At 48.4% G+C, this 27,403-nt stretch overlaps 1 protein-coding gene across 2 annotated transcripts; it reads left to right on the forward strand.

Moving 5' to 3' along the window:
- The first annotated feature begins 652 nt into the window (after positions 1–652).
- Positions 653–26,081, forward strand: ARHGAP19 (Rho GTPase activating protein 19). Of its 2 annotated transcripts, none has more exons than XM_058028970.1 (12): positions 653–714; positions 12,831–13,096; positions 17,015–17,095; positions 17,435–17,644; positions 18,198–18,424; positions 18,926–19,012; positions 19,943–20,008; positions 20,735–20,923; positions 21,607–21,705; positions 22,297–22,389; positions 22,857–22,925; positions 23,399–26,081. In XM_058028970.1, the coding sequence occupies exons 1-12, from the start codon at positions 653–655 to the stop codon at positions 23,453–23,455; spliced, it is 1,506 nt and encodes a 501-aa protein (XP_057884953.1). In that variant the 3' UTR covers positions 23,456–26,081. The 2 variants fall into 2 exon arrangements, with proteins under 2 accessions (XP_057884953.1, XP_057884954.1); XM_058028971.1 differs by lacking the exon at positions 653–714 and adding an exon at positions 9,967–10,029.
- Positions 26,082–27,403: the final 1,322 nt, after the last annotated feature.

Raw genomic sequence — 27,403 nt, forward strand, 5'->3', positions numbered from 1 at the left:
TAATTAAGTGTGGAGTTTTAAAATGCCAAGGGACCACTCCAGCTGAAATCCAGTCAATTAAAAAAATATTACATTAATTCCTAGTCCCTCAGCACTCCAATCTACAGTTTCAGTTGTTTCTAAGTTCTTTCTGTAGTTGCTACCTGAGCACTGCAGGTGCAGCAAGTGTAGAGAGCCACAGGGACCCTGGCTGTGAGCACGCAGATGTTTTCACCCACAAAGAGGAAAAACAGGGAATAAAACTGCTCTTCCAGTATCTGTGTTCTCTATTCGTCCTTGATGCAGAGCAGTGATAAAAACACTCAAGCCGAGATGGGAATTGCACTTTATGGTGTAACTCGTGCTTCTTGGAGCAGGCTCGGGGTCCGTCAGGCCGGTGTGGGTTTCCCTGCAGTGGAGGGGTTGCGGCACCGCTCTGCTGCCGCGGCTGCCGGTGCCGGGGCGGCCGTGCCGAAGGCCTGCGCCGCCGCCTACAACTCCCAGCAGGCAGCGCGCCGCACGGGCGGCCGTTCCCCCGCACCCGCCCCCTCGTGCGCGCGGATCGGCCGTTGTCCGTTCAAATTGGCCAATAGCGGCGGGGCAGTGCCGGCCGCAGCCAATGGCGTGGCGTAGCGCGAGCGGGGCGGGGCCGAGGGGGTGGTGCGGCGGGCCAATGGGCAGGCGGAGCGGCAGGTATGAGATGGCGGCGGGAGCACCGGCGTCCGGCGGCCGCAGGTAGGAGCGGGACCTAGGCACCCCTCGCCCCGTCCTGGCGGCGCGCTCCCCTTGGCTTCCCGCCGCCGTTGTACGGGTCGGGCATCCCGCACCAGCCGGCGGGCAGGCGCCGGTCTGTGCGCCTCAGCCCGCCCATTGCGGCGCTGCCCGTGCGAGCCGCGCCGTCGCAGCTGCCGCGCCGCCCGCCGGTGCCCCGGCACCTTAACGGAGCTATCGGGCTCAGTGTTCCGGTACCTCCGGAGCTCGGCGGGGTGGCGGTAGGGCCCCGTGTGCCCGCGGTGCCCGGGGCTGTGCGGCGGGGAGCGCTCCCCGCAGCGTCCCGGTGCTGCATTGCGGGGAGCGCCGCCCGCCCCTCTGCGAGGGACAGATCCCGCCCCGGCACGGCGTGTTCCCGGCGGGGACAAGGCACCGTGCCCGCCGTGCGGCTCTGCGGGGCCCGCCGCGCCGGCTCGCCGCTCCCGCAGCCGCAGAGCCCGCGCTGAGCGCTCGGCAGTTGCGGGCTTTGGTAGGATGATGGCACTATACAGACTGGCTTCGCCTTCCCTTCGCTTTGTCCGCGTTATTCTGACGCTCAAACACACCGGCGATGTCAGCTGCACGTAATCCACCTTTAGCTCGCAATTCTGTACGCATCGCCATTCTGTTACTGCTGCAATAAAGCAGCAGGGACTGCATGAGCACCTCGCTACAGCAGTGCCGTGTCGGATGACTCTTAAAAAGCTGCAGTATCTTTTTTTTCCACTTCTGTTTTTTTTCTCCCCCTGTATGTGTGGTGTGTAGCTGCAAACTGAGTATCCTTTGAATGGTAATTCTTGTGGATAAATAAATACAGTTATTTATAAAAGGACTGATGCCTCTTACCCAGCCTGATTCACAGTGGTGCCTTCCTGCTCGCTGCTGAGTGGGACCCATCCCGATGGCACTTGCTCTGCTGATCTGGGGGCACTGCTGTGGTGCCTGGGCTGGGGCTCAGCATTGCCCTGGAAGGAGGGATGAAGAGATGGTGCTCATTGCAGCGTCTTTGGGCAGGGAGTGCCTAAAATGCTGGACAAGGTAAAGGGACGTGTATGCTTAGTACAGCTGATACTTAAAATGCCTTTTTGGATAAAGAATTTGTAACATGGCCTGGATCAGCCTAAATGACTAGATTTATTTTTTTTCTATGTTGGCAGTGTCCTTAGGATGCATTCTCCTGCTCTTTATCCTCCACCCTCCAAAAGCTATTCTGTTAATGCAAAGCCTGAAGTACAAGTTTTCCTTCAGCACTGCCTGTCACCCACAGGTAGCGCTAGAAAATCGAGCTCTTGCTTTACTGGTCTATCACCACACAGGCCACAAAGCTTGCTTTTTTTTTTTTTTTTTTTTTTTTTTGTGCTTTTGCTCCCATTTCCTCTCATCTGGAGAGAAGTGCAAGTTAGCTAGTAAAGCTTGCGTGCTGTGTGTGTGGTATTACAGCATGCTGACTTAAAGAATGGAATTAAAAAGCTGGTTGTCCTAAACTCCTTACCAAATGTTACTGAACATGACAAATGATGATTTGTGTGGGTCTCTCTCTTCTCTTTGTGGTCTCTCTAACCTCTGCCTGGGTCTTCATAACGGAGAATGAAGATTGCACTGTGCCAGAGTGCTCAATTTCAAAAGAGAAACATCTGTGTAATTAATGCATTTAATGTCCGACTCAAGCAGCGCCCAAACGCTTTGCCAGGCACTCGTGTCGGCCATTTGATATGGCAGGGGTGGGGTGAGTGGAAGGGAAAAAATAGTGGGGCTGGAAGAAGCTGGAAAAGGCCATAAAGCATCTTGCTAAAATGGCTTGATAGAGTGGCACTGCACAACTGGACATCAAGAGATTACATCGTAAACAGGTTATGAAAGGAGACACAGTTGCCATCTGTGTTTTACTGGAACTAGCAAAATGTTCACTGTAAACATGACTTAATGGCAAAAAATCAAAGTGACTTGCTGAGGGTCAGGCAGAAAAAATGGTTGATTTCAGAGTTAAAGCCAAGTCTGAACACATGGCTACTTTTCTCTGAAGAAAGCCTGGGACCTGGGGGCAATCTCATTCACAGATTCCCTTTTCCACAGCTCTCATGAGAATCTTTGAGACCTAAACTCATGTTTGACCCCATACTCAGTCCAAGTCCTGTGAGGTTTGCATCTGAACCTAACTCAAGGCCATGTTGTATTTGCAGTATTTTTATATGTTTGCATGTAACACCCTGTCCTGTTCCCATCCAGGGTGGGATGGGCTTTGACAACAGGATCCTTGTTCTGCTACCCTTCAGTTTATTGTGTGTGTGTGTGTGAAGGGGGAGCATTGCTTCCCACATAGCCCAGAGCAGCGTCTGGGTCTCCCTGCCAGCCTGGCCATTGCCTTGTTGCTGTGTGCACATTTACATGCCTGTGAAAATGTCACAGAGCTTCGTTATCACTCCTTTAAAGGTGCCTGGGCATTTAGCTCAGCCTGAAACTGAAGCACTGAGTGCTAGACGCTGCTGGGAATCAAATGCCTTGTCCTAAAGGTCAAAAGTCCTCAGTGTGTGTTGATTTAATAAGTGACATGAACAGATGGGAAGGAGATGGGGACAGCGTGGAAATGTTGGCTAATGTCAAATGGTTACCCTGAAGTCAAGTCCATCTTGGAAATACTGTCCCTCTGAGTGTTAGGTCAGGCTCCTCGTCACAGCTGAGCCCTTATATGTGCCAGTTGTTTTGGGCCTGTCTGGTTCTGTAGGGTCTCATTTCCACTTGCCCTCCAGCTGGAGGCAGGAGCAGGGAGCCGAGGCGCTTTCCTTGCCCTGTGCCATGCTGGGTTGAGGCACAGCCCCGCTGTCGCCAAAGCTGCACTGTGATCCTAGGGACTGCCACCACGGGTTCCTGTGTCCCCAGGTCACAGGTGGCTTGGAGTCAGCATGGGCAGAGAAGGGAGGGGAAATGTGGCTGCTTCTGGGATAAATAGGATGAAGTTTTTCCAAGCTTCACAGGTCTGGTATGTCCCTGACCTCTCATCCTGGTCATGCATTACACTTACCGTGGTGTCTGGGCCCTTTTCTCTACAGTGCAAAACCCTCATTCCTTGACTCCTGGCCTTTCTCACCTCTACACTACGTAATTGCAATTAAGCCATCTAGAGTTTCCTCATAAATTTTATTTTCAGAAACTACAGATAGTGGGGAATGTGATAAGCTGCTTAATAATTGCCTGCCAGCTGGCTTACAGGAACTTTTAATGTGTTTGCTTTTGGCCTATAAAGCTCTAATAATTTGGACTCCAGCCAAAACATCCTTTCTTCTTGAGCAGTAATGTGGCAGCTCTGATTTTCAGAGGCAGGAATTTCTCAGGGGAAATGGCATTAGTTTTTCTTTTTGCTTTTCTGGAGCTCAAATTCAAGGTTGAAACCTAGTTTATGGTTTGGGACTTCCATATGGGCATTCCTACAGCCCTGCTTGCAGGCTGTGTTATAGCAGGAGACAAGCATGCTGTGCCTTGGAGAGCAGGAAGCCTTTTAGGGAACATCCTCACAAACTCTTGGGGGTTCCTGGAGCTCTCCTCACACACATACCACTCTGCATTCTCCTGAGTGGCCCCTGGAGCTTGTGTAAATATATCACAGTTCCCTGGGCTCTGCAGTGAAGCAGAGTTGAGCCAGAGATGAAGTGTCAGGCAGGATGTGAAGAGAAGCTGTATCTCATAAAGTGACACTGTAGGTTATTGTCATCTGAATTCTGGTATCTGTGTACAGTATTCCAGTTTTTGACATCCTAGCCTGCCCAGATCCCCTTCAAAAGCCCTAGGCCCCCATCCTGTTCAGTTTGGTGAGTTAATTGGGCTGCTTTGTGTATCTGTGTCTCCCTGGTGCTGCATGCTGTGCTGCTCTGTGGCGGGCCCAGCCTGTTTATCTGTGTGCTCGGCAGCCCTGACCAGATGTCACCAGCTTATTTAAATGCTGGCATGAATCCAGGTGTTCCTCATCACAACTCCAGCTCGTAGGAGTTTACACATCTGGAGCAAGGGATGTGGCCTCTGACATACTCAGCGGTGTCTGCAGAGGGTTGCTGATGAGGAGGGATTTGATGTGCTATCATCCTTGGCAAACACCACTGTGATACAAAACACAGATGCGAGGATGCAGCTTGTTCACTGCACCTCTGGAGCGCTGTGGAATCACAGAAGTGTAGTGAACAAAAGCAAGAGCTGTAATTCCTGGATACCTTCATCCCCTGTATTTGCCAGGCTGTGGCTACCAAACCTCACCAACAGTGCTGTGAGGAGCTGGCTGTGAGTCCTGACCCAGGGCTCAGTGTCCTCTCAGTGCACAAAAAGCAACTGTAGTCAGGCAAACCTGTGAGTGCTGCAGCACACTGTACTCAAATTGTGGTGCTGTGCTCAAGCACCAGTTACCAATTGATGGTGGCACGGGATTCCCAAATGTGTTCTGGGCACCAGCTGGTGCTACCAATTTTGGGTATCATCCTGTGGGAGACTTTAGGAAAACATCTGTCTTGCCTTGCTGGGTTGCTCTGAGTTCCCAGACTGGTTGTTACAATAGCTTGTTAACTTTGCTGTGTTGTTTTTGTGAAATTGCTTGATTTTTGTGTCAGAAGTAAACCTGATTGTTATGAGTTGCTGTTTATAGATGGTAGTTCTGCTCTTACCTGGACACTAGCTTGGAGCTACTGGACTGAGAAGCTTCTAGAAGGTGTGTCTTTGCTGGTCTCTAAACTCCATTTCATTCTACCTCTGGAGGATGCCCTAAGACTGTCACCTTCAAGAACAAGGGTGACAATCAGAGGTGCATGCGGCAAATTTGGATTGCCAGAGGCCAAGGAGGTATAGGCAGGACTGAGCCATGCCTGGCTTCCATCCAGTATACTCAACATGGGGAAATAAAGAGGATAAAGACAGTTTAAAATGAGAAGAGCAAGGGAATGCTATCATTATTGGCAACTAGAAAGTATCCACCAGCACACTGGGGATACAGCAGACATGTTTGGTGGGAAATGGCTGTGGGGCTTCCTCAGGCTGTGTCCCACCCTGCAGTGAGGGTCTGGATGTGCCACACGGTGCCCCGTGGCACTGCCAAGCTTCTCCAGCTCCCTGGCCCTGCTGGCCTGTGTGTGCCTCAGCAGCCGCTCCCAGCCGGTGCGTGGGGCTCAGCTCTCGCCTCCTCAGCCCCATGTCCCAGCCATCCCTGCCTGACAGCTTTCAAACCAGCTCCTTTATGCTCAGTCCCATGTCACCCCATGTGCAAAAGCTGGATTTCTTCTAAATGTCTGCAGTGTGACCTGATTATTTTTCCTGTCCTTCCTCGCCCTCCTTTTTAATAGTGTCTACAGAAAAGCTGGCAGAGTTCAGTTATATCAGTCATGCTGACTGATAGTGCTGCCTCTTCTCTTGGGATTCCTTCTCTTTTCTGTCCCTGCAGCATTCATTTCAGATTTAGCTATCAGCCCTCTGAAGACAGGGTATTGCCTTTGTTCTGTTTGTTCAGCACGGAGCACAGCGGAGTCCCCAGCTGTGACCGAGGTTCCCAGTGCCACAGTGATAAAAGTGAGCACATCAGTAACGAGAGGAGGCAGCTGCTGCCATCTAAAAAGATTCAGTTTTGGTGCTGGTTTCAGTGAAATCAGGATTGGATCTAAGGCTCTTCTTCTATCGCTGCTCCCAGTAGGAGTTTATATTAAAATAGAGACACAAAAGCATTGACAGTCATGAGAATCAGAGCAGCATTCCTATTTAACACTGTTCGACTCTGTTAATCTGATCTTAAGGCAGACATGTGAGCTTGCAGATTTTTAATGTAAAATTACTGCATTTCTGGTGGTAGCTGCCTTTCTGCATTTTTTACAGGGTCTTGGGTAGCCAGCTGAGCCATCACAGAGTGTGGGAGCACCCAGACCTGGGGTGGTGGCACTGGGAAGGAGACTTGATGAGGAGCAGCAGTGAATGTGCAGTTCTCTCCAAGGCACCCCTTGGTTCTTTCCCTCCCAGCACTAGAAGGCATCTGGATGCTCTGATGTTGTGATGGCTGATTGAAGTACTGCTTGATTGACTTTAAAATATTCCAGTGGCTATTATTAAAAATATCACAAAGAATCACTCAGGTCAAACTTGAGAAATTTCATGCTGAAATGCAAATTTCTTGATGTTTCACATGTATCAAGCTGTCTTGCTACTGCTGTTTTCTTTGACGCTGGTAATATATTGCATTTTCACTTTCTTCCAAAGCACAGACCCCCACCCCTCCCAACTCTTTTATCTTTTCAGATAGGTCCATCTCCTCCAGGTTCATGTCACAGATGTGTAGCCAGTATTGGCAAGATCTACTCTGAGTTGTTTACTGACACAGAATTTTAATTCATTGATGATAGCAGTGACAGGGATAACCAATATACCTGGTTTCTAAAAAGTGGCCAGGAGTTGCATTAGTTCCAGGTTGTTGAGCACAGCTCACCATAAATAACAGCAGCTTTCTTAGCCAGCACCTTGCCATTTAAATTGTATATTATTATTTGGTTCTCATAGTCAGAAGGCTGAATCACTCTGTGTAAGCTATTTAAATGTGAAGAAAGCGAAGCAAAAATTGAAAAGACAGTGATATCTCATAAGGCTTACTTGTGTCAAGGCTAGAGACAGTAGGCAAGAACTGGCACCCACTGTGCTGTGCACTGTGTACTCATCACAAAAGAACTCTGCCCCTGAAGACCTTATGAGTATAACCCTGGGCAAAAAATACTCTGTGTTTTTCTTGACATTTTTCAGAGGCTTATCAGTCATGCTAGGAAAAGTTAGGGTGCCAAGTGTGAGGCCTGAATATGATCTTTGTTACACCATCTTACAAGAATGTCAGTCTGAAGTACAACCCTCAAAGCAACTTTAACTGTGAAGTCTCTTCTAATGTCTCTGCAGTCCATTCCCATTAGACTACATTTATTTTTTAATTCTTTTTTAATCTAGAAAATAATTTGTCTTCTAGTCCTTTTGTTCTTAAAATGATTCCATATAATTCCACTATGGTTCTTTCATCTCTTTGCAAAATCTGGGATGGCTCCTATCTGGCTCTGGAAATACTGTCTTCAGACATCCTCATTAATTGATTCCTTACTCTGGCACAGCACAGGAGGCAATGCTACTTCTTCCTCCCTGGGGAAATCCGAGCCTGTGAGCATCTGTCCCATGTCCCTTTGTGCTTAGCCGGGCAGAGAATTGTTCATGTTTTGTGTTCTTCAGCACTGCCTGCTTATCACCATGTTCTTAGTATTTGGTACCAGCCTGGCTCTTTCCTATAATCTAAAGATTTTGTTATTATAGAGGGAGATTTTCTCCTATTATCTGCCTTATTTTCAAAAGCTCTTTAATCCTTTCACTCCTATACAGTAAAACTTGTCTGCTGTGGTGTGTCTGAAGCATAGGGCCTTGGTGATGACATACAAAGTGTGCAAAATGGCACTGGAGATGGATTTTGTCCACTGAATTAGAGACACCTAAGGCTCCTCTGAAATCTTTAGCTTTCAGTGTATCCCCTTTCCCAGCTAGACAAACACAGCTGATGCCTTGCCCCAAAGGTACCTCTTCCTTCTCTTTCTTTCTTGCCTTCTTTTCTTCTTATGCTCTATTTCCTGCTTCTTGGACCTTTCTTCTGTCACATGCGTGGATTTAAACCAATATCAGAGCTGTGAGAGCCACTACAGCAGCTCCATCTCACCTATCCGAATGCAAGCTTGCTGCCACGTGAAGTTATCTGCCTGCTTGCAGAGCTCTTGCACCGCAGGTTTGATCACCAGGTTTTGGCAGTTAAAGTCTCATTTTTGTCCTAGTTTCCAAGGCATTTCCCTGGCCTGGATCTAGTTACCTTAGGGATTAATTGATCCATCATGATTTTGACCTCCTGCACCATCCACTCCCCATGAAATGATGGGGCTGTCATGCCTGAAGCAAAAACGTTGTGTGTGACAGACAGCTTTCTTTGTGACTTGGCTGGGATCACAGGCTTTGCCTCTGAAGGATACTAGAATGGCAAGAATCTCAGCACAATATAGGACCCATTTTTTTTAAATCTGCTGTCTTAATCACAACCCTATTAGAACAAGGTTTTATTATTCATTGGGATTTGATTATATTCATGAGACTGGAGAGGAAGCTATTTATTCCTTTACTTTATTGTCTTTTGACATGTCGTAAAGCAATCTGAGATCACAGCATATAGAAAATATAACTCTGTAATTGGAAGCAAGGCAAAAAAAAAAGCAATAAACTCCATGAATACATGTTTGTCTCCCCTTTACTGCTGTTATATAAACTGTGAGTGTAGGTAGAGTACATCCATCTCTCTTTTTTAACATGAAAACAGCAGATGGGGCACATGGCTCTTTCTGAAGGTTATGGTGTGTGCAGCAGTGAGGATTGGCAGGGTTATTGTGTGTAAAGCCAGTGGGGGCTTTATCTTTGCTCAGAAATAGAGGCTTGCTTCACATTTCCATTTTGATTAGCAATAATGATACAAAAGCAAATTTTCTGTGTAAGGAAGAGCTGCTAATAAAGTGACCTTTCAAAATGAAGTAGCTCATTGAAGTGCCATATCACAATAAGCGTACACAAGGCTGGTCCCAGCTGCAGCAGGCAGGGAAACTGCACGGGAATCCTGAGAAACGTGGAACAGGAATCCTGAAGTGGATGAACAGCACATGGTGGCACAGTAATGGTAGCAAGGAGCAATGGCCAGGTGCTGTTTCCAGCTCTGAGGGGCTGATCTACGAGCTTTGTCTTTAAAAGGATCTGAAAGTGTGAAAGGCAAGTGCTTCCAGCAAGGTTTCTGGGCACAGGGTGGTGCAGTTAAGGGACTTGGCCATTGTCCTGCCAGTGCTGTAACATCAGTTGTGCTTGGATGCTGTTGGGAATGTGTTTGCCTGGCTTTACTCATGGTAAACACAGGGTAGACTTGGAACTATTTCGTGGATTCCTCTTGGATACAGGTGGAAAGCACTTAATACCATGCTGGTCCTGATTCAAAACCCCGGTTTCTATGTAGGAATTATTTGCAGTTAAACTCCAGCAACGCAGCCTTTGGCAAGAGACATGAATCAATTTGTCCAGCTTTTCTTTTCTGTTTTGTCCCTGTGTGAAGGCTGATGCCCAGTGTGTGCCAAGGGGGCCTTTCAGACCCAATAATGCGCCCTTGTGTCTCGTAGCATGCGTGGAATTTGCATAGGCTGTGCTGGGACAGGCAGGTTTCTTTTGTTGCTGGAAACAAGGAGCAAGTTCTTTTCCCTGTCTCTGCTTCCTAATGCCTCTTCAAAAGCTCTCAGCACTCATGTAAGAAATTTACTTTTTTCTATTTATTTTTGCATTATATGTTGTTGGACTTTGTGCGACTTCTAACACAGGCTGTGCAGAGAAGCCATATCAGTCAGTGCTAGTTGACAAAATTGTTTAATTTTCTTTCTGTGAATCCAGATATCTAATTGTCAGAGGGAAGAGATAATCTGTGATGCTTGATGTAACTGCTTCAAAGTATTTGCATATCTTCTCTGTGGGGAAACAAAACTGCTAGTGAGTGAATAACAGTGCACGGATCATTGCAGGCAGGGTCACTGGGCCTATACACTTGCTATTAACCCTTCTCAGGATCTGTATTGCCACAGAATGAGTTGTCATGGGTTTCAAGCAAAGGGCTTGCTCCACATTATGGGCAGAGCTGGCACTTGTTTGTGCATTGTAGCCCTATGCAATGAAATGTGAATATGATCAGATCAATTGGCAGTTGCTTTTTGGCAGCTGATACCGAATTGTTGCATTTTGGTCTTGATTTATTGCAGATAACAAACTGCTGAAAAACTGGCTGGGAGGTGCTGAGCAAAATATGGCCCCCATTTGGAGTCAGCAGTGTGCTTGCTGGGCCACTGAGCCAGGCAGCTGGGAGCCCTTAAGAGCTTTCTAAAATTTTAGATGACCTGGCAGATTGCCTTGCAGTCTGCCTTGCAGACCTTCTTCCTCTCCATCCTCTTGAAGGGCGTCTTTGGCACCCATGGAGAGCAGTGTAAAGGGGAGGGGGTTTGCTATGGATTCTCACGATGCAAGAGTTGCTGAGAGCTTCATTTCCTCTTGTTTCAGCAAGTATCTTTCTTCTTGTGGAGCCTGAGTTCCAGCTTCTGTTCTGTTATGCTGATCAGGCATCCTGGAAATCCTGGAGATAGTCTTTCAGTCAAAAACATAGAGTAGCTCTGATAACTGTTGGGTTCACAGATAATGTGTGGAGGTGGGCTGGAGTTCAGGTGACTCGCCACTATGTGCTTTGATGTCCTCCTGTCGTGAGCTACATTAGAACAGGAAGCTTACATCAGAACAGGAAGCTGCTGAGGTCTCTGAACTAGCAGTGAAGTGTTCTGTTTCTTGAGCCAGTGGATGAGAGGTTCAGGGGGCTGCAGATGTTTTTGGTGGCAGCTGTGTTGAGCAGAGAGCAGGGATGCCCAGCATGGGCTGAACACAATGTCATGGCCTCCACCCTTCAGCAGGGAGGAGAGGAAGATGAAGGTGCTCCAGTCTTCTCTAGAAAAGCCTGTTTTGAAGAGAAAGCTTTTATGGGCTTAGGGGTGTTCAGCAGAGCACTCACTGTCCTGCATCTAAGGGGCTGATGTGATCCCTGGTACATAAGCACAGCATCCCTATTAAGTGTGCACTTGGCAGCTGCCCTTGGAAAATGGTGTCCAGTGAGAGCTCACAGCTGAGGATGGATGTAGAAAGAATGGAAAGTATTATATAAGAGCTAAAGAATGATTAAAAGATTGGGGAATGTCACAGGCTGAACACACACAATATGTGCAAGCTGAGTGGGTAGGCATCCTCCTCTCAGAGCCCTGGAAGAACTGCACATCCATTCCCAGAGCCAGGCTGTCACTTTATAGCTGAGTATGAAATCAGGACAGTAGCTCATGACTGGAGAATAATGACACTAATCCTCACCTTTAAGTAAAAGAGTGGAGGGAGAAGCAAGCTGGGCAACTCTAGCCTGTGGGCTTGACTTAAGACACATGAAAATGTTTGGAACAGTGGTGGGAAGACAGTAATGGAAGACCTAGAGGTAGATGGAAATTGGGATAAAAGTTAAGTGTGAGCATTAAGAGTGCTGATTAACATGAGATATCTCTTTGATAACTCTTTGATTTTATTTTCTACATGGTAAATGTACCTACCCTCTGGTAGGGTTATGCACCTATTCGAGATAACTCTTGGAGCAGTGTCTCAGGTGCATCCCTTTTCCCATGCCACATGAGAAGCTATGAAATGAAGAAAGAAGGTGTCAGTAGAGAATAGGGAGGGCAGATTAAGGGCATGAAGGGATGACAAAGAAATAAGAACTGGATGAGCTGAAAAGGGATGATCTAGGTGAAAAGTTAGTACGGGTTCCTCAAGGACAGATCTTGCATAGTTCATGTGAGTTCTCACTGGCTCCAGACTTAGAGTGAGGAGCTGGCAGAGAACAGTAACCAAAGGGTTGGCAGCACAGGGAGCATTTGACCACACCCACAGCAAAACTGATGGTTCAGTGTTATTGCACGTTTATGACCTTAAAAACAAAGTCCTAGGACATATGAACTATCTATTTGTTGATAGAAAGGTAGGTATGATAGAATGGCAATAGGAACTGATGAGTGTAAGCTGGCCATGAAAAATTTAGATTGTTTTTCAGACTTTTAGGCCACTGGGAGTGAATTTCTGGGGAGGAAGAGAGGTAAAGCCAAACTTATTTTTGACTTAAAGTAATAAGTTAATGTAAAATATTAGGTGTCATCTCTGCCAGAGCTAGTATGATGTAGATACAGTGAAACAAGTAGTAAAGATGTCCATGTAGTTTTCACTGGGTGTTGCCTATGTCATCATCGCACTGTGGAGTGCTAGTCTTAGGCTGTGTTGTACAAAGAGTCCAGAAATGATTTTGCTCCATAGGGAAATGTAACTGTGCTATGCTGAATACTCACCAAAGTCAGACAGTGCTGTTGGTGTAGACTGGTAGCTCCTGTGTCAGCAGATGTCTCCTTCAGGGCAGACCAGCTGGCTGTAAAAACTGAAGTGATGAGGAGTTACTGTATTTTTTTTTCCTCTTTCCCTTTTTTCAGAGATGCCATCTGCAATTTTGTCATCTGCAATGACTCCTCCCTCCGCAGCCAGCCGATCATCTTCAATCCCGACTTCTTTGTGGAGAAGCTGCGCCATGAGAAGCCAGAGGTGTTCACAGAGCTGGTTGTCAGCAACATCACCAGGCTCATTGATTTGCCTGGGGCAGAGCTGGCCCAGCTCATGGGAGAGGAGGACCCAAAGCTGCCCGGGGCAAACAGCACAGCCTCTGGATTTTTTCGTTCTCTGATGTCTCTGAAGCGCAAGGGTGAGTGTGGATGGCACAAAGGCTGGTGCCCACCTTTGAGTGATGCTGTCACCATTTGTTACACTGAGTTTACAAAACTTTCAGCCTGTAGTTTTGAACTTGTAGAAGGCTTAATACTGTAGTTTCATAATCTCTAGGGATGCCATTTCTAGAAAGGAGCAAAACAGGCCAGGAAATTGATCCTGGCAATGGCCTTTGAGAATAGTTCCCCTTGTTCTGGGATTATTGCTGTGGTGTGTGTCAGGCTTGCCTCAGTGGGTCAGCTGCCCACTGTGCAGCTCAGAAATGTGTAAGTATCTTCCATCCAAATGCTAGTGCTGCTCTGATCCACATCCCAATCCAGTGAGGCAGTGACAAAGCTCTGCAGGCTGACTGATGAAGCCCAGTTTCAACTCGGGGAGATGACATATCTCCCTTTCTCTCTTAGACAAGCATTCCACTGGAGTTTTCTTCTGCTAAACTGACTATTCTTATCTTCTCTCAGTTCAGCTGTCTTGGTTGTGAAACATTAGCCCCAGGCCCTTCACAGAAGTCTTCTTTTGAGCGTGGTTGTGTTCAGATCCTTTTCTCTTCAATGGCTGGCATTTACCACTCTGGTTTGTTGAAAATAAAAAGGTGTTCTAGGTGTGTGTGTGTCTTCTCCCACTTTTGCCCACACTCAATGGAAGCCTGGTTCTCCTGATAAGTTCAGTTAAACCTTCTCACTCATCTAGGCAGAAGCAGCCTCCATCTGGGCCCCTCACATTCCTCCTCAGCTCTGGTTTCCCAGCTTAGACTGGCTGGCTGCTGGCAGAGAAGTTGTGAGCTGCCTTCAAATGTTGGCAGCCTGAGGTTGAACACTTCTGATTAGTCTTCCCCTTCCTTTGAGCAGTTCTGCTATTGTGAGTATCTCAGAGAAGGGAGCTATTGCTATGGCTTAGTTTGACTACAGCTTTTTTGTGTCTTCAACCATTATATAATTTCTCTAAGTGATTCTGATTATACCAAGCCTATTCCTCCACTGTGTTTCATAAAGACAAGCTTTGCAGCCCACTGATGAGGCAGAATTTTCTGGTGGCAGTTTCAGCCCTCCACTTCTGTCTGACCCATCAAGAATCCTGGTACATTTACTCACCTTAGGAAAAGAAAAGACTTCAAGTCCTTTAGCATCCTTAGATGAGAATTACTTTATATTGCCATGACTTACTTTGAGACAATAACAGGTCTCTGTGCTGCCCCTAAACTGCAGTTAGACTGTACTCATACCTGTTATTGCTTCTCCCTCTTCCCAGAGAGTAGCAGACACCTTAAATTCAAGCACTTGCCACTTGCTCGCAAATAAAAGTGAGTGAGTAACCAAATTGAAAATGTCTTCTCAGTGTGTATGGAAACCCCACGTTCTTGTCAAAACCTTCCAGCAGGGACTGGTGAGCCTTCTCCAGCTCAATTTTTTTATTAAATTATCTGTACTCTGTTGGGAGCACTGCTCTTATCAGAGCTGACATCTCCTGCTAACTCTGTTCCCCAAGAGCTCTGCTTTCCCCCATTCACGTCTCCGTGGCCGTGTGTCACTACAGCTAGCAGATGTTCCCAAGTCTGCTGGCTGCGCTCCCAGGCTGCAACAGCAGTGTCTCCCAGCATTGACAGGCACTGTCTGTGAACTCCTTGGCCAAAGTCTGAGAAAAGAGGTTTGTGCCTACAGAGAAAATCAGTTTCGTGTACTGTGTGTTTCATCTTGGAGCCATCATTTGTTTTTCTTCATGTTATAGACCAGCTACAACAAACAAGTTTTATTTCTTCAAAGCCAGAGGCCAAGGACCATGGAGCTCAGAGCTGATCAAACTGCAAATGCTTACAACTTCTTTGAGCTTCAGGAAACTCAGTCTCATGCTGCTGCTTAGTTTCAGAAGGAATTGTACAATAACATCTAAGCCTTTGTAATGCAGCATCCATTCTCCAGACACGTCTTTCAAGTTTCTTTGAGAATCAAATTCTCATTCAGATACCAGCTTCTGACTTCAAAACTAAATCGAATTTGTCAGGCCCTGCATGTCTCAAGAAGATGTATTTTCCTCGTCTATTCCTGGCCACTGTTGATTCTATCTGTTGAATGTCTAATGAGTTTAGTTTTCTTCAAGGACAAGAATCTTTTGCCGATCATTCTCTCCCTTTGCACTCAAACCTTTCAGATCTTTGGTGTGAATCAAGAGCTCGCATTGCCCTCCTTTCTCTTGCAGGACTGAAGCATGTGCTTTATCAGTGAGGTCAGAAAGTTCTTGATTTAACAGGAGGCTGGAGTTCCTGGTGGCTTACCATGTATTTCAGAAGTCCTGGAAGAAAGCAGAACATTCTTCAGGCGGAATAAATTTAGTTACACAGGATGGCTGCTAGAGAAGTGCCTAGGGTTAACAGGTCTCCCTCACATGCTGTGAGCATCAACACCACAGAGCAGGAAGATCTGTAGTACAAGAAACCAAAGGCAAGTAAAATCAAAATGACATATGAGAGGGGAAAAATGCAAGAGAAAGTTTGTGGGGAAGATAACTTTTATCAGACCAGCCAATGCATTGCTTGGATTACTGGGCTATCAGCTGTAGAAGTAAGGAGGGAAACCTTCAGTGCAAATGGTGCAGAAGACCAGCCTGCCCTCAGAAGTGACCCATGTTCCTGGCAGTCTGGCCATGGAGAAAGGAGGAATATTCTTTTCTTGTATCTGTTGTCTCTTTGAAGCCTAAGTACCAGGGCAGGACAAAGCAGCTCTGTACCTGGTTCCAGTTCTCAGTCCCAGCCAGCATGTTGTGGTACAGTCTGTCCAGTATTTTGTCTCCAGTCCAAACCTATACTCATCTGAGGGAAGAAGTGTGGTGCCCAGAGTTCTGATTGCTGCCACTGAAGTCTCTGGGAGTTGTCTCCACCTTCTGAGGGATAGATCATACTGGCTGTGTGTGTTGGACAGAAAATCCATTCAGTAGCAAGGTTGCATTTATTAGAAAACACTGTCCTTTTGATAATCACTGTCTCACCTGGGAAGTTCCTTTGTGAACAAGAAGAGTATTCTACATTGGTTCAACAAATGCCCTTCAGTTAAATGGATTTCTCATCTAATGTTTCCTTCCCTGCAGGGATCCCCTTCCTTTCAGCTCAGTTGTTTCCATCTTCTGGAACTATAACCTGTGTTATTTACTGGAGTTCTGGAGCTGCAGCTCCATGCCCAATCTCATTCCCATGAGATGGGAACAGACTTCAAGAGAGGAGCCCAGCTTATTGCTTTGCTACTCTCCTTCTGCCTTGTTCAGCTTTCATACTTTACTCAGACCAGGGTAGCTGACATGAAAGAGAGATTCACTGGAATGAGGAAATTCCATGTTTTACCCATGCCTGAAAAGGAAGCTAGTGTGAGCCAGTCAGAATATGTCTGCTCTCCCCAGTAGTGCTTATTTGCCTCTCCCTCAAACTCATAGCTGCAACTCTTCTTTCTGCTCCACTTCATGTCAAGCCACAGTGAGGATTAATCTGGACATTTCTTTCATGGTGTGGAGTGGCCAGTGTGGCAGGCACCAGGCTGTCCAGACTCTAACATCTGCCTTTCCCACTTTGCTCTTTTTGTGAGGTCTGAGCTTGTAGATTCTGTGCCATTTTAAACTGAAGCATCTCTTCTGGTGTTGTTTTTTCTTCAAGGGCTAGAGAATATTTGCTTTAGCTGATAAAAGCTGTAATTAAAGTGAGGTTGATGAAGCCCATGTGAGTACAGCATGGTGAGATGATGTCACTTATTTTGGAGTGTTTGTGATACCTCACATCTGTGAGGGTCCTTGTGACCTTCACCCTTAACATTTTGGGGCACTGCTCTTTGCATGTTGAAACGCTGTTCTTGGGGAGCATTAATTTCAGTGGCTGTGGGTTCTGAGCTGCCTGAGCAAGTTGTTTTCTGTTTTGCAGAGAAGGGGGTGGTGTTTGGCTCGCCGCTGACAGAAGAAGGCATTGCACAGGTTTCCCAGCTAATCGAGTATCTGCACAAGAGTAAGTGCCTCTGTTTGCTGTCTTCCTATCCCCATGGGCATCTGTCTGGCCCACCTCAGGTCCCTGGTGCACACAGAGTGACAAGCTCCGAGCTCTCCAGCAGCAGGAGTTTGAGACTGCACTGGGCAGCTGTTCCCCGAATTGCCTAGCAGATATGTTGGTCTATTTCCCTCTGTACAAGGACTTTCTGTACTGGTGGGAGACAGCTTGAAGTCATGTCTCTGAATGCACTGTGGTTTGCTATCCAGCTCTGGAAAGAGGAGGGAACTGCTTTAGTAAGAAGGTGGGAAATCAGCCTCTGATTATTCAGTGCCCTTTTTTCTCCCCTCTGCTGAGCAGATCTAAGAGCAGAAGGCTTGTTTCGAGTGCCAGGCAACAGCATCAGGCAACAGATCCTAAAGGATGCTCTGAACAGTGGTACTGACATTGACCTGGACTCTGGGGAGTTTCATTCCAATGATGTGGCCACTCTACTTAAGATGTTCCTGGGTGAATTACCAGAGCCACTGCTGACACACAAGCACTTCCATGCCCACCTCAAAATTGCAGGTGAGTGGGCAGCAAGAGGCAGGGGTGGGCAGAAGGACTGGAATTGGCCTAGAAAGCACACTAGGCTGTGAAGTGTATTCCTCAAAGGCAGCCTTAGAGGGAATCTTCCTGCCACCTCAGCCTGGTGATGGAAAGACAGGAGCTGATTAAAGAATCAGACCAAGTCAGTCTAGACCATTCTTCTCAGATACCGCAGTGGTAAAGCCCACAGTGATAACCTGGGTCTCCATCTGTTGCATGTCCAGGGTTCTGAGCAAGTTGTGGTTTGTATGCATTTAATAACTGTTATTGAACTACCTTATGTGAACTTGCTGCATCTTGCCTTCAAGCCATCACAGCTCTTAGCAGCTCTGTTGTTCTGTGGGAGGAGTAGCATAGATTAACACATCAAGTGGGGAGCCTTGGAGCTGAGGGGAAGAGAGATGGAGGGCCAAGAGCTGTGCAGGGGTTTGTAGGAGATCTGCATACGAAGAGGGAAGGATAAGCAGTTGCAAGAGACTGCTCTGAAGGAAGGTAATGAGTGTCCTTCATGTTCTGCCTTGTGATTTGGCAGACTTGACGCTGTTTGATGAGAAGGGGAACAAGACCAGCACTCCAGACAAAGAGCGCCAGATCGAAGCCCTCCAGCTGCTGTTTCTGATCCTCCCCGCTCCCAACCGCAGCCTGCTCAAACTGCTGCTGGACTTGCTCTACCAGACTGCCAAGAAGCAGGACAAGAACAAGATGTCTGCCCACAACCTTGCCCTCATGTTTGCACCCCACATCCTATGGCCCAGAAATGTGAGCAATGCCTCAGTGTCTGTGGGTGGGATATTGCAAGGTAAAAAGCAAAGGCTTGGCAGGGGAAAAACAAAGGTTTGAGAAGGTTGAGTATTGACACAATGATGTGAGGGTTGGAGGCTGTGATGGAGAGGTGGGAGCTTCCTGGCAGGACTCAGTCCCAGTGTTCAGCCCAGACCTGCCATGAGTCTCATTTGCAACTTATGCATCTTCTTTTTCAGTCAAATTGAAAGCACAGCACAGTCATGCTTCTTCTTAGAATGTCAGCTCCAGAAAAACTTTACATATCTCTTCAAGTTTTCTTATGCTGTTGGTGAACTGTTTTGCCTCAGAGTTATCTGAGTTTCCTCTGAGAGCAGCTTTGGCTCTGTGAGCTCTGCTATAAGCCCTGTCTGCCTGTGATCCCAGAGTAGATCTCCTGCTGGGGCACTGTGTGTGTCTGTGTCCCAGAAGAGACCCCTCCTCCTCCCCTTCTAATGGATGGCCGTGTCCCCTTGCCAGGTGACAGCAAATGACCTTCAGGAAAATATCACCAAGCTAAACAATGGAGTGACCTTCATGATCAAACATTCTCAGAAACTCTTCAAGGTGAGTGTGCTTTAGCATCCTCCTGTCTTGCCTCCATCCAAGAGGCTGAATGCCCCTTGTCCAGACAGATCCCACATGCTGAGTGTGTATTCTGTGGGCTCTCTTCTGCGGTAGGAGAAGGAGACTTTGTACCAGAAACCATTCCAATAGTGACTGGGGAGGAGGCCTTTGCTGGGCAGCAGTGCTGGAGGTGGCGTTGCCAGGGCAGGTCAGCAGCACGGTGCAGTGTAACACTCCCCTCTGCTGGACAGCAGCACCTGCTGCCCGCCAGCAAACCTGGCCCCGAGGGCAGGTACACACCGGGCTGCTCCCGGGCTCTGGCAGGATGAGGGAATGGAAGGGATTTGTCCTGCCTCAGTGCTGCCAGGAGCAGAATACCTGATGCATGCACTGGGTTGTTTAGTTGGGAATTTCTCTGCTAATGGTCATCAGCCCGCTGCTGTTACAGGCACTGTCCAGCTCTGAGGAGGGTGCTGGGTAGGACAGTCAGGAGTGTGTTCTCCAAGGAAACGTTTCTACAACAGACAGTCTCGACTTCTCAGGGTCTTCCTGGTCACTGGAGACATCTGCTCACTGCAGAGTCCTCCCGTGGAGAGTTCCCCTTCTGTCTTCTTTGTCTGGCCCCTATTTGGCTAGCTCAGAACTGGGGCAATTACTTAGAGCAGGGTTCCACAGGAACTTTTCCCTACTCTGAGTTTCACTTGTGCTGAATGTCTGCCTGTAAAGGATACTGTGAAGGGGAGGATACTGTGAAGGGGATACTGTGAAGGGGATACAGGGAGAGGACATGAGATTCCATGGCTTTGTTTGCTCAGGTGGCTGTGTCTTGATACAAGTGACTTGTGTTGTATGGTTGAAAAGCAGCTCTTGCTGGAGTTGCCCCAAGAGCAGAGATGTTAAACATACATTTGGCCTGTTCTCTGCTCACAGGCTCCAGTGTACATCCGGGAGTGTGCCAGGCTGCACTATCTGGGATCCAGAGCCCACACATCAAAGGTAAGGCCAGCCAGTGCAGCCTGCCCTCCGTGAAAGGGCAGAGGCTGTGATGCTATGAATGGATCTTTGTGAGTGATAGAAGCTGAAAACAAACCAAGTCATGAAGGAGGATCTGTCAGAGGGCAGGAGCAAGAGAAGCATATGGTGTGGTAGTGCAGGCGGCTGCATTAGGGAAATTGGACAGAGTTGAAGCATCTGTTAATCAAAAGCACAGGGAAAGAAAGCTACGAGCCCCTGTTTAGCAGCAAACCTGCTCCCTGTGCCCAGTACATGCAGCACCTGCTCCTTCACAGGGCTGTGCCTTCCAAACAGACGGACACGCCTGCTGCCATGGCCAGGCTGCTTGGCAGAAGTGCTGAGATAAAGGCTACTTGCTGCCACTGGGACAACATTTGTGTCTTGCCAGCAAATGCTTCCCTGCCTCATGTAGCTGCAGAAGAGGGAAGATGCATGGCAGGGAGCTGCACTGACCCTTCTCAAGCCTGGAAGGGCTTCTGCAGCTCGCATCTGGGAGGGGAGGGAAGAAGCAATGGGGTCACCTTTGTATTGCTGTCACCTCTTCCTGGCACGGGGCCTGCTGATGCAGTGCTGCTGCAGAGGGGTAGGGAAAGCACAGTCCTGTGCTTTCACTGGGGTGAGGCAGCTCACGAGACTCCTGGGCTGGCTCAGATGGGTGGCTCGTTGGGATTAAAGCATGGCAAGCGGCTCCTGTCTCCGCTCTCCCAGGATGACCTGGATTTGCTGACGTCTTCTGGCTCCAAGGAGCTGCAGCCCCTCAGGTCTCAGAAGCGAAGCCGGCTGGACTCCTGCCATCAGGAGGAGACCCAGCAGCGCACCGAGGAGGCACTGAAGGAGCTCTTCCTGCACGTCCACAATATGCCTGACTCTGCAAAGAAGAAGAAGCTTATCCGGCAGGTAGTGTGGGGAGGAGAGGTATCTTGAGGTGTGCTTGTCAGCACAATTCTGGGCACAGGGCTAAAGACAGGGCCCTCTTGAGAGCTGCTCCTAATCCTGGGCAGGCTGGGGAAAGTGGGTTCTGGGCTGTGTAAGGGGCAGAGCTGTAAGAAGACAGGAGGAGGAGGTGTCCTGCATGTTGCTGTCCCAAGTAGCACTTTTAAGTTTGGTTTTTCAAGCTAAGGACTTGCTAGCCAGCAGTTTCCCAATCCTGATCATGGCCTTGTTGAGCTTCTTCCCACAGGAAGGGAAAAGTTTCTCTCCCTGTGGCCTGCAGAGAGTGGACAAACTGGTCTCCTCTTGGTCTCAGACAACTTGCTGCACCAGACAAACTGGTCAATATGGTCAGCAGCAGTCGTGGCTGCCAGCCTCCAGCTGCTGCCCAGCTTCTTTCTGCTCCCAACATCTGCCACTTTTGGTTAATCTGGTAGCCAGCACAAAGCACCTTTGCACCCAAACTCCCTGTAATCCTGGGTAGAAGGTGTGGCCTTCCTCTGCTTTCTTCCTCCTGCAGTTCTGAGCTGCTCCTCCATTTTAAGGGGTGAAGGAGAGAAACTGAGTTCTGGGACAGCAGGTAGAGCAGCACTCAGCAACAAGGGACAGGTATAACTGTGCTAACATACTGCCCTCATGTTTCCTCCCAGTTTAATAAGCACCCAGCTGCTCTGACTCCTGGCTCTGATGTGCCCACGTCCCCAGCACCACGACGCACCCGCTCGCGCTCCTTCAGCGGCCTCATTAAGGTGAAAGCAGCCTCTGACCCTTGCTCTTGCTGTGGATCTCTGATGTTGCTTTTTGCTTCTGCCTTGCCCTGCCTCGAATGAGACTCTCAAAGGGTAGGGACTCCTCAAAGTATTGCCTGCCAAACAACACAGATCCAGTGGGGCAGAAAAGGCAGCAGAGTGACAAAAAGCCTTGTTAGTGTAAAGTGTAATTATCTTGAAACACATGGCTGTAGGATCTATGCATCCTTCTGGAGAATTGATTGCTTCCTGAGATGAGATGAGGATTGACAGGGAGCTGGTCATGAAGTCTAGCATGTTAGCACGGGTTTTAGCACATTATGGGCTGCCCTACAGCAGCATGTCCCTGCTTCTGACAGGCTGGGCTCCTGCCATGCCCCAGGTCAGCTCCCAAACTCTTTACAATCAGGTGGGCTCAGCCTAGTGGTGTGGTATTTCAGGTGGTTCTGCTTTGCAATCTTTGTCCCAGCTTGGCTTCCTTTTTTTCTTTCCCAGCATTCAACTGCTTCCCAGCAAGGCATCCTGCTCCTTCCCTTTCTTTTTTACTTTGCACTTTAAGCACTAGCCAACAGCCCTTTCTTCTTACAACAGCGGAAAGTTTTGGGAACTCCAGTTATCCTGGAGAGGAAGAGCAGGGATTCCACTCCAGAGCCTGTGCGGGTCAGCAAAGAGAACGTCCAGCTGGTAAGAGCTGCTCCCAGCACCACTGAAGCTGCTGGTGGGGAAGTGTGTGTGAGGGGAGTTTGAGTGCAACTTCAGCAATCCCTGGGGAGCTGTTCTCTGCTCAAGAGAAGGGTTCCCAGTTTCTTCTGTATGATAAAATAAGGTCCTGAGAAGCTGCTCTGAGGAGAACAGAGCAGATGGCAAGGGCAGTGTCCCAGCAGGGATGACAGCACTGGACCTCTACTCCAGTTTTGTTTCTCTGGCTGTGTCCTGCCCTGGGGCATTGTCTTGTGCCCCCTTCCCTCTCTCTCATCCTCCTCCACAGGCTGTACAAAGCCTGCTGCCTGTATGCAGTAGGGTTGTCCCAGACAAACCAAGAGTGGATTTGGGTGATAGATGCTCTTTGGTGGTACAGGCTGCTCCCAGGGAAGGCTGTGGATGGCAGTTCATTCACCAGCTTTCTCCTCCTATTGCCTTCTCTTGTCCAGTTACAGAAATGTGGCTCTCCAGCTCATATGTCCCAGGCCAAGCTGAAGTCTTTGGAAGGCCAGAAAGAGGTGAGACACTTCCCCTTACCCCCCATTCCTCTTCCTGCAGGGAGCCTGGTGTGTTGAAGCCTGCTGAGGTGACAGCACACACTCAGGGCTCTAGGACAGCTGTGGTGCCCCAGCTCGTAGCAGTGTGCTCAGCTGCAGGCAGGTGACATGCTGGAAGCCAGACCCTGAGGGGTCTTACAGCCCTTCTGCCTGTGAGTTGGCAGGTTGGATGTTGCAGGAAGCAGAGGGGAGCTGGCAGCACAGCGTGGTGCTAACAGCCTGTCAGGGTGGCAGTGGGACAAGAGGCTGGTGCAGCCCAAGACCGACTGCTGTGTTTGCTGCTCTCTGCTCTCTGCCTCATCTCGAGCTTTAGCAAAGTTGTGGGAGGCTGACACCAGGGCCAGGGAAGGGTCCTTGCAGGGGGAGAATGTCAGCCTTTTCTTGCATGGTATTCTGTGTCCCAAGCATTCAACTGGTGCCATTCTGTGCTCCAGGGATCCTGCAGACGCATGCGAGCTCGCCTGCTTTCCAAGGATTCCTCCTCCCTCTGAACCGCCTGGCGCCAGCGCATGGATGGGGATGGCCCCGTCTCACAAGCTGTGAATGTGCTGCACTGAGAGGGGAGTGCTGCAGGCTCACAGCATCCCTCACCCCACAGCAGCACTCCTGAGACTGGACCTTTGCAAGGATTGCAGGGATTTGTTTCTGTATATAAATTACATTTCATTCTACTATGGGGCAAACCACTATCTAACCAAAACCTGTGCAGCATGTCTGACCTGCTGGCTCTGGGAAGAGCTGGAGTGCTTGCTTACAAGGAGAGCCCTGTTCATTGCAGGGCCCTGTGTGCACTCCCAGCTTTCTTGTAATTTGCTAGGCTGTATTTTTTTGCTTTTCTGCTCCGAGTTTTTAACATGTTGGCTTGTTTTTGCTTCCTTCCCCCTGTTAGCAGTGAGAATGATGGGCTGTAACCCTTACCCACATCCTGACATCCAAGCTTGCCTCCAGTCCTCCTCTGGAAGCATTCCCTTCTCTGCTGCTTCTTCTTGGTTCCGTTTTGCTCTGCTGTTTCCCAGGGGCTGAAGTGCACGAACGGTACAGGGCATGGGATGGGCTGGAAGGAGAGGCTCTGGATGCCATCTTTTCAACTAGGGCCAGAGGAAAGCAGCTTCCCCAATAAAGTCATCCCTCTATTTTATCTTGAGCTGGAGGCAGCCCTTGCTCACTGCCCTCATGTTTCAGTGGCACAGTTCTGAACCAGGAGTCTTAGCTTTGTGTTCACTCAGAGAGGCTTAAGCTGAGGAGAGCAGGAAGCTGGCAAAGGCTGTCTGGGGCAGAACAGCCTAATCTTTGGAAGTTAAGGTGCCTGGGGCAGGCAGAGTCTTGTGGCTGTGTGTGAAAAACAGTGTGAGAGGTGAGAGAGGGCTCCATCCTTTTGTGATCTGCTGCAAATGGTGCCAAAGGCTTTGGCTCAAGAGATGTGGATGGCTGGTAGGGCAAGTGGCTGATTAGTCATTAAACTGGGGGAAAGGGCTGAAGCTGGGTTCAGCCCTTTGGTCTGAGCTGCAGAAATGAGATGAAACCTTCTAGATACAGGATAAGCCCCAATCACAGCTGGCCCATGTCAGTGGTCTCATTAAGCCAAAGTGCTCCAGTAAGCCAGTCTTGCCAAGAACCTGTCTGCAAGCACTCTGAGGTAGGAGACACACAGGGTAGCTACTGTGAAATGAAGATTTAATCAGCTGGGGGACCATCTAAACACTTCTCAGCCCTTCTCAGCAAAGTAAATAATCTCTGGAATCCAATTATATTTGTCTTCTAATCTTTAAGAACCAGCAGCCAGCAGGAGTTAGAGCTCTGCTCTTGACAGCTTTCTGAAACAACTGGTGGCAGGAGGTGTGAATACTGGGATATGAGCAGGGAGTTCAGTCTGATTGGCTGGAGCTGTCAGAACAGGGCATTGGAGCCCTGTGCAACTTAGCTGGAATTTGTCACTTTTTTAATGGTGATTTTTTTTTTAAGATACAAATCCTTGTGCTGCTCAGTACAAAGGGTGGTTTTTGGTACTTTATCAGGGATGCTTGTCCCCAGTCTGACCCCAAGTTGGAGCCTTGAAAATATAGGGGGTGGGGGGACTGTAGATGTGTGAGTTGGGAGTTGCTGGTGTTAGGAGCCTCTGTCACAGCAAAGAAAGAGCTGTGGTTCTTCAGGGACCAGACTGATGGTGATGCTGTGAGGAAGGACAGAGGCTGTTTGCTGTGGTAGTAGTATGTGTTTTTGGATGTGTCAGTAATCATTCCCTCCAGAGGCTGAAGCTGTCTGTGTGCTTTTCTCCAAAGGGCACCGTGTTTTTCTGACTGCACTTCTGCCCTGTCCCTGCAGCCTGCTGTTAGCAGAGACCTGGGAATCTCAGCTTTGCCTCTGAGCAGAGATGAGGCACAGACAAAGGTCAAGTGGCAGCACAGGGAGAGCTGGACTGCTCCTGCTATCTCTGCTCTTTCTCGCATTGGGACAATTGCTGGGTAAAGCACTTGTTCACTCCTCCTCTCCCCATTGTCCCTACTTGGCATATCTCATAGCCCTCTGGATGGGTGACTGCTTGGCAAGGCAGTCTTGTACCTGAAATTAAACACACAGCTCCCATACAGAGGAGACAAATGCAACTCTCCACTGTCCCCCCTTACTGATGGCTCTAGCTCAGGGGCTCTCTCTGGCTTCTGGCGCAGCTGAGATTTGTTCAGCTCTAAGAAAAGTTACCTAAGGGGCACTGGCCAGGCCTTCTGCATGTGTCACATGCCTAACCTGCCAAGGGGGTGGGTGCTGTCTCCAGTCCTGGGAGGGGTTCAGTGCCCTGGGCTTTAGTCTGTGCTGCTGGGCTCACCATGTGTGGCAGATTCCACCCCAGGACCTTGGCTGTTGCTGTCCCAATGCATTCCCGCTGTCTCCCAGGCACGGGAGAGTTTTAGTTATGCTTGGATGTGTCTCGTTTGTCTGCCTTGTGCAATGACTCATGAGGATGCTTCTTCCCAGAGCAGCCGCTAACTGTTCGCAGAGTCTATCATTTCCAGAGTATTTTTAATCTTTGTCCTTATTTATATATGCTATGTCAGTACTGTTGCAGACTGTTGCCTTTCTGTGTGTTATGTGAAAACACCACATTAAATGCTTTTATTTTTAGTGGGTTTTCTTGGTGGCTTAAGCAATTTCATTGGGACAACAAGGACTCCCATCCACCTTCAAGAAGAAGGAAATGTCTGCTTCAAAGGCCAGAGCTACTACTCTTAAGTGTGGGAGTGCTTGGTCAGGTGCTGGCACTAGGGCTCAAAAGCCTCTGGGATACTTGCATGATACAGGGTGCCCAGACAGGCTGTCTTTGCCTTGGAAGTATGAAGTTGGACCTCTTCTTTTCCTGTCTTCCCCCTGCTGTCATCCAGGGTGATGGGAAATCAGGTTTACAAAGAACACTTTATATAAATAATGGATCAAATGAATAAATTTTTCTCTGTAGGGCCATTCTTCTCTTGCCACTCTTGGCTGCTGAGAAAGGATGCTTTCTGCTTGCATTTTCTTTTCCTCCTTCTTAATAATGGCGTCTCAGATTTTATGCAGATTATTTCTCTGTGAAGTTCTTCCACGTTTGAAATGCCCTGGGCTCGCCTGCCATAGCTCAGACACTCATTAACATCCTCGCCATGCAATTGAAAAACAAGCAGGAGAAGGAGCGCGTTTGAAAGCGGCGCTGCCTTCCTGCGGGCTGAGCCCCAAGGCAGCCCCCTGCTCCTCCGTGCTGCACTTGGGTGTCATGGGGATGGTGAGCCCCATCTCCCTGGAGCTCAGGCAGCGGGGGTGATGGGCCTCTGTGCACTTCAAAGTGGGCACGAGAGTCTAGAGAGACGTTTCTCTTCTTGAACGTGTTGAACAAAGGAATGCAAAAACTCACAACAGCTATCTTCAATACTGAAAATCCAAATATCGCCCCCCTGATAAGCTGTGATTCAAAGTGACAGCTTTATCTGGCTTACATAATTCAAAAAAATGAGTAGGTTTTGGCTTCTGAAGCCACAATCCAAGCACTTATGCTTGACTGCAAATGGAAGGGCAGTAGCCACTGGGACCCAGCATCGGGTGAAGGTGTATATTTAAAGGGGGATCACTCATCTCTCAGTGTGTTTGCTTTGGCCTGTTGGTATGTGTGCACAGCAGTGATGTTACAAAGCAAACAAGCAGTGCTCACCTTCATTTCATTAAACAGTTTTTATCTCAAATTGCACAGCACAGACTTGCAAATAAGTTCTTCAGGGTGTCACTGCTATCTAAATCAATTTTTGCAAGTTGTCTTGATTTTTTTTTTAACTGCTCTGCCCTGGTTTGGAGTTGAAATAAGATATTTTCTCTTTCTTAAATTATCATGTGTAGCTGGGAGCTGTCATGTTGCTGCTGCATCTCACTGCCTAGGGCAACAGTGTAGACAAAAAACATGACTGTTGCTAGCGATAGAT

The sequence above is a fragment of the Melospiza georgiana genome, chromosome 8, assembly GCF_028018845.1.
Source record: "Melospiza georgiana isolate bMelGeo1 chromosome 8, bMelGeo1.pri, whole genome shotgun sequence".
NCBI lineage: Eukaryota > Metazoa > Chordata > Aves > Passeriformes > Passerellidae > Melospiza > Melospiza georgiana.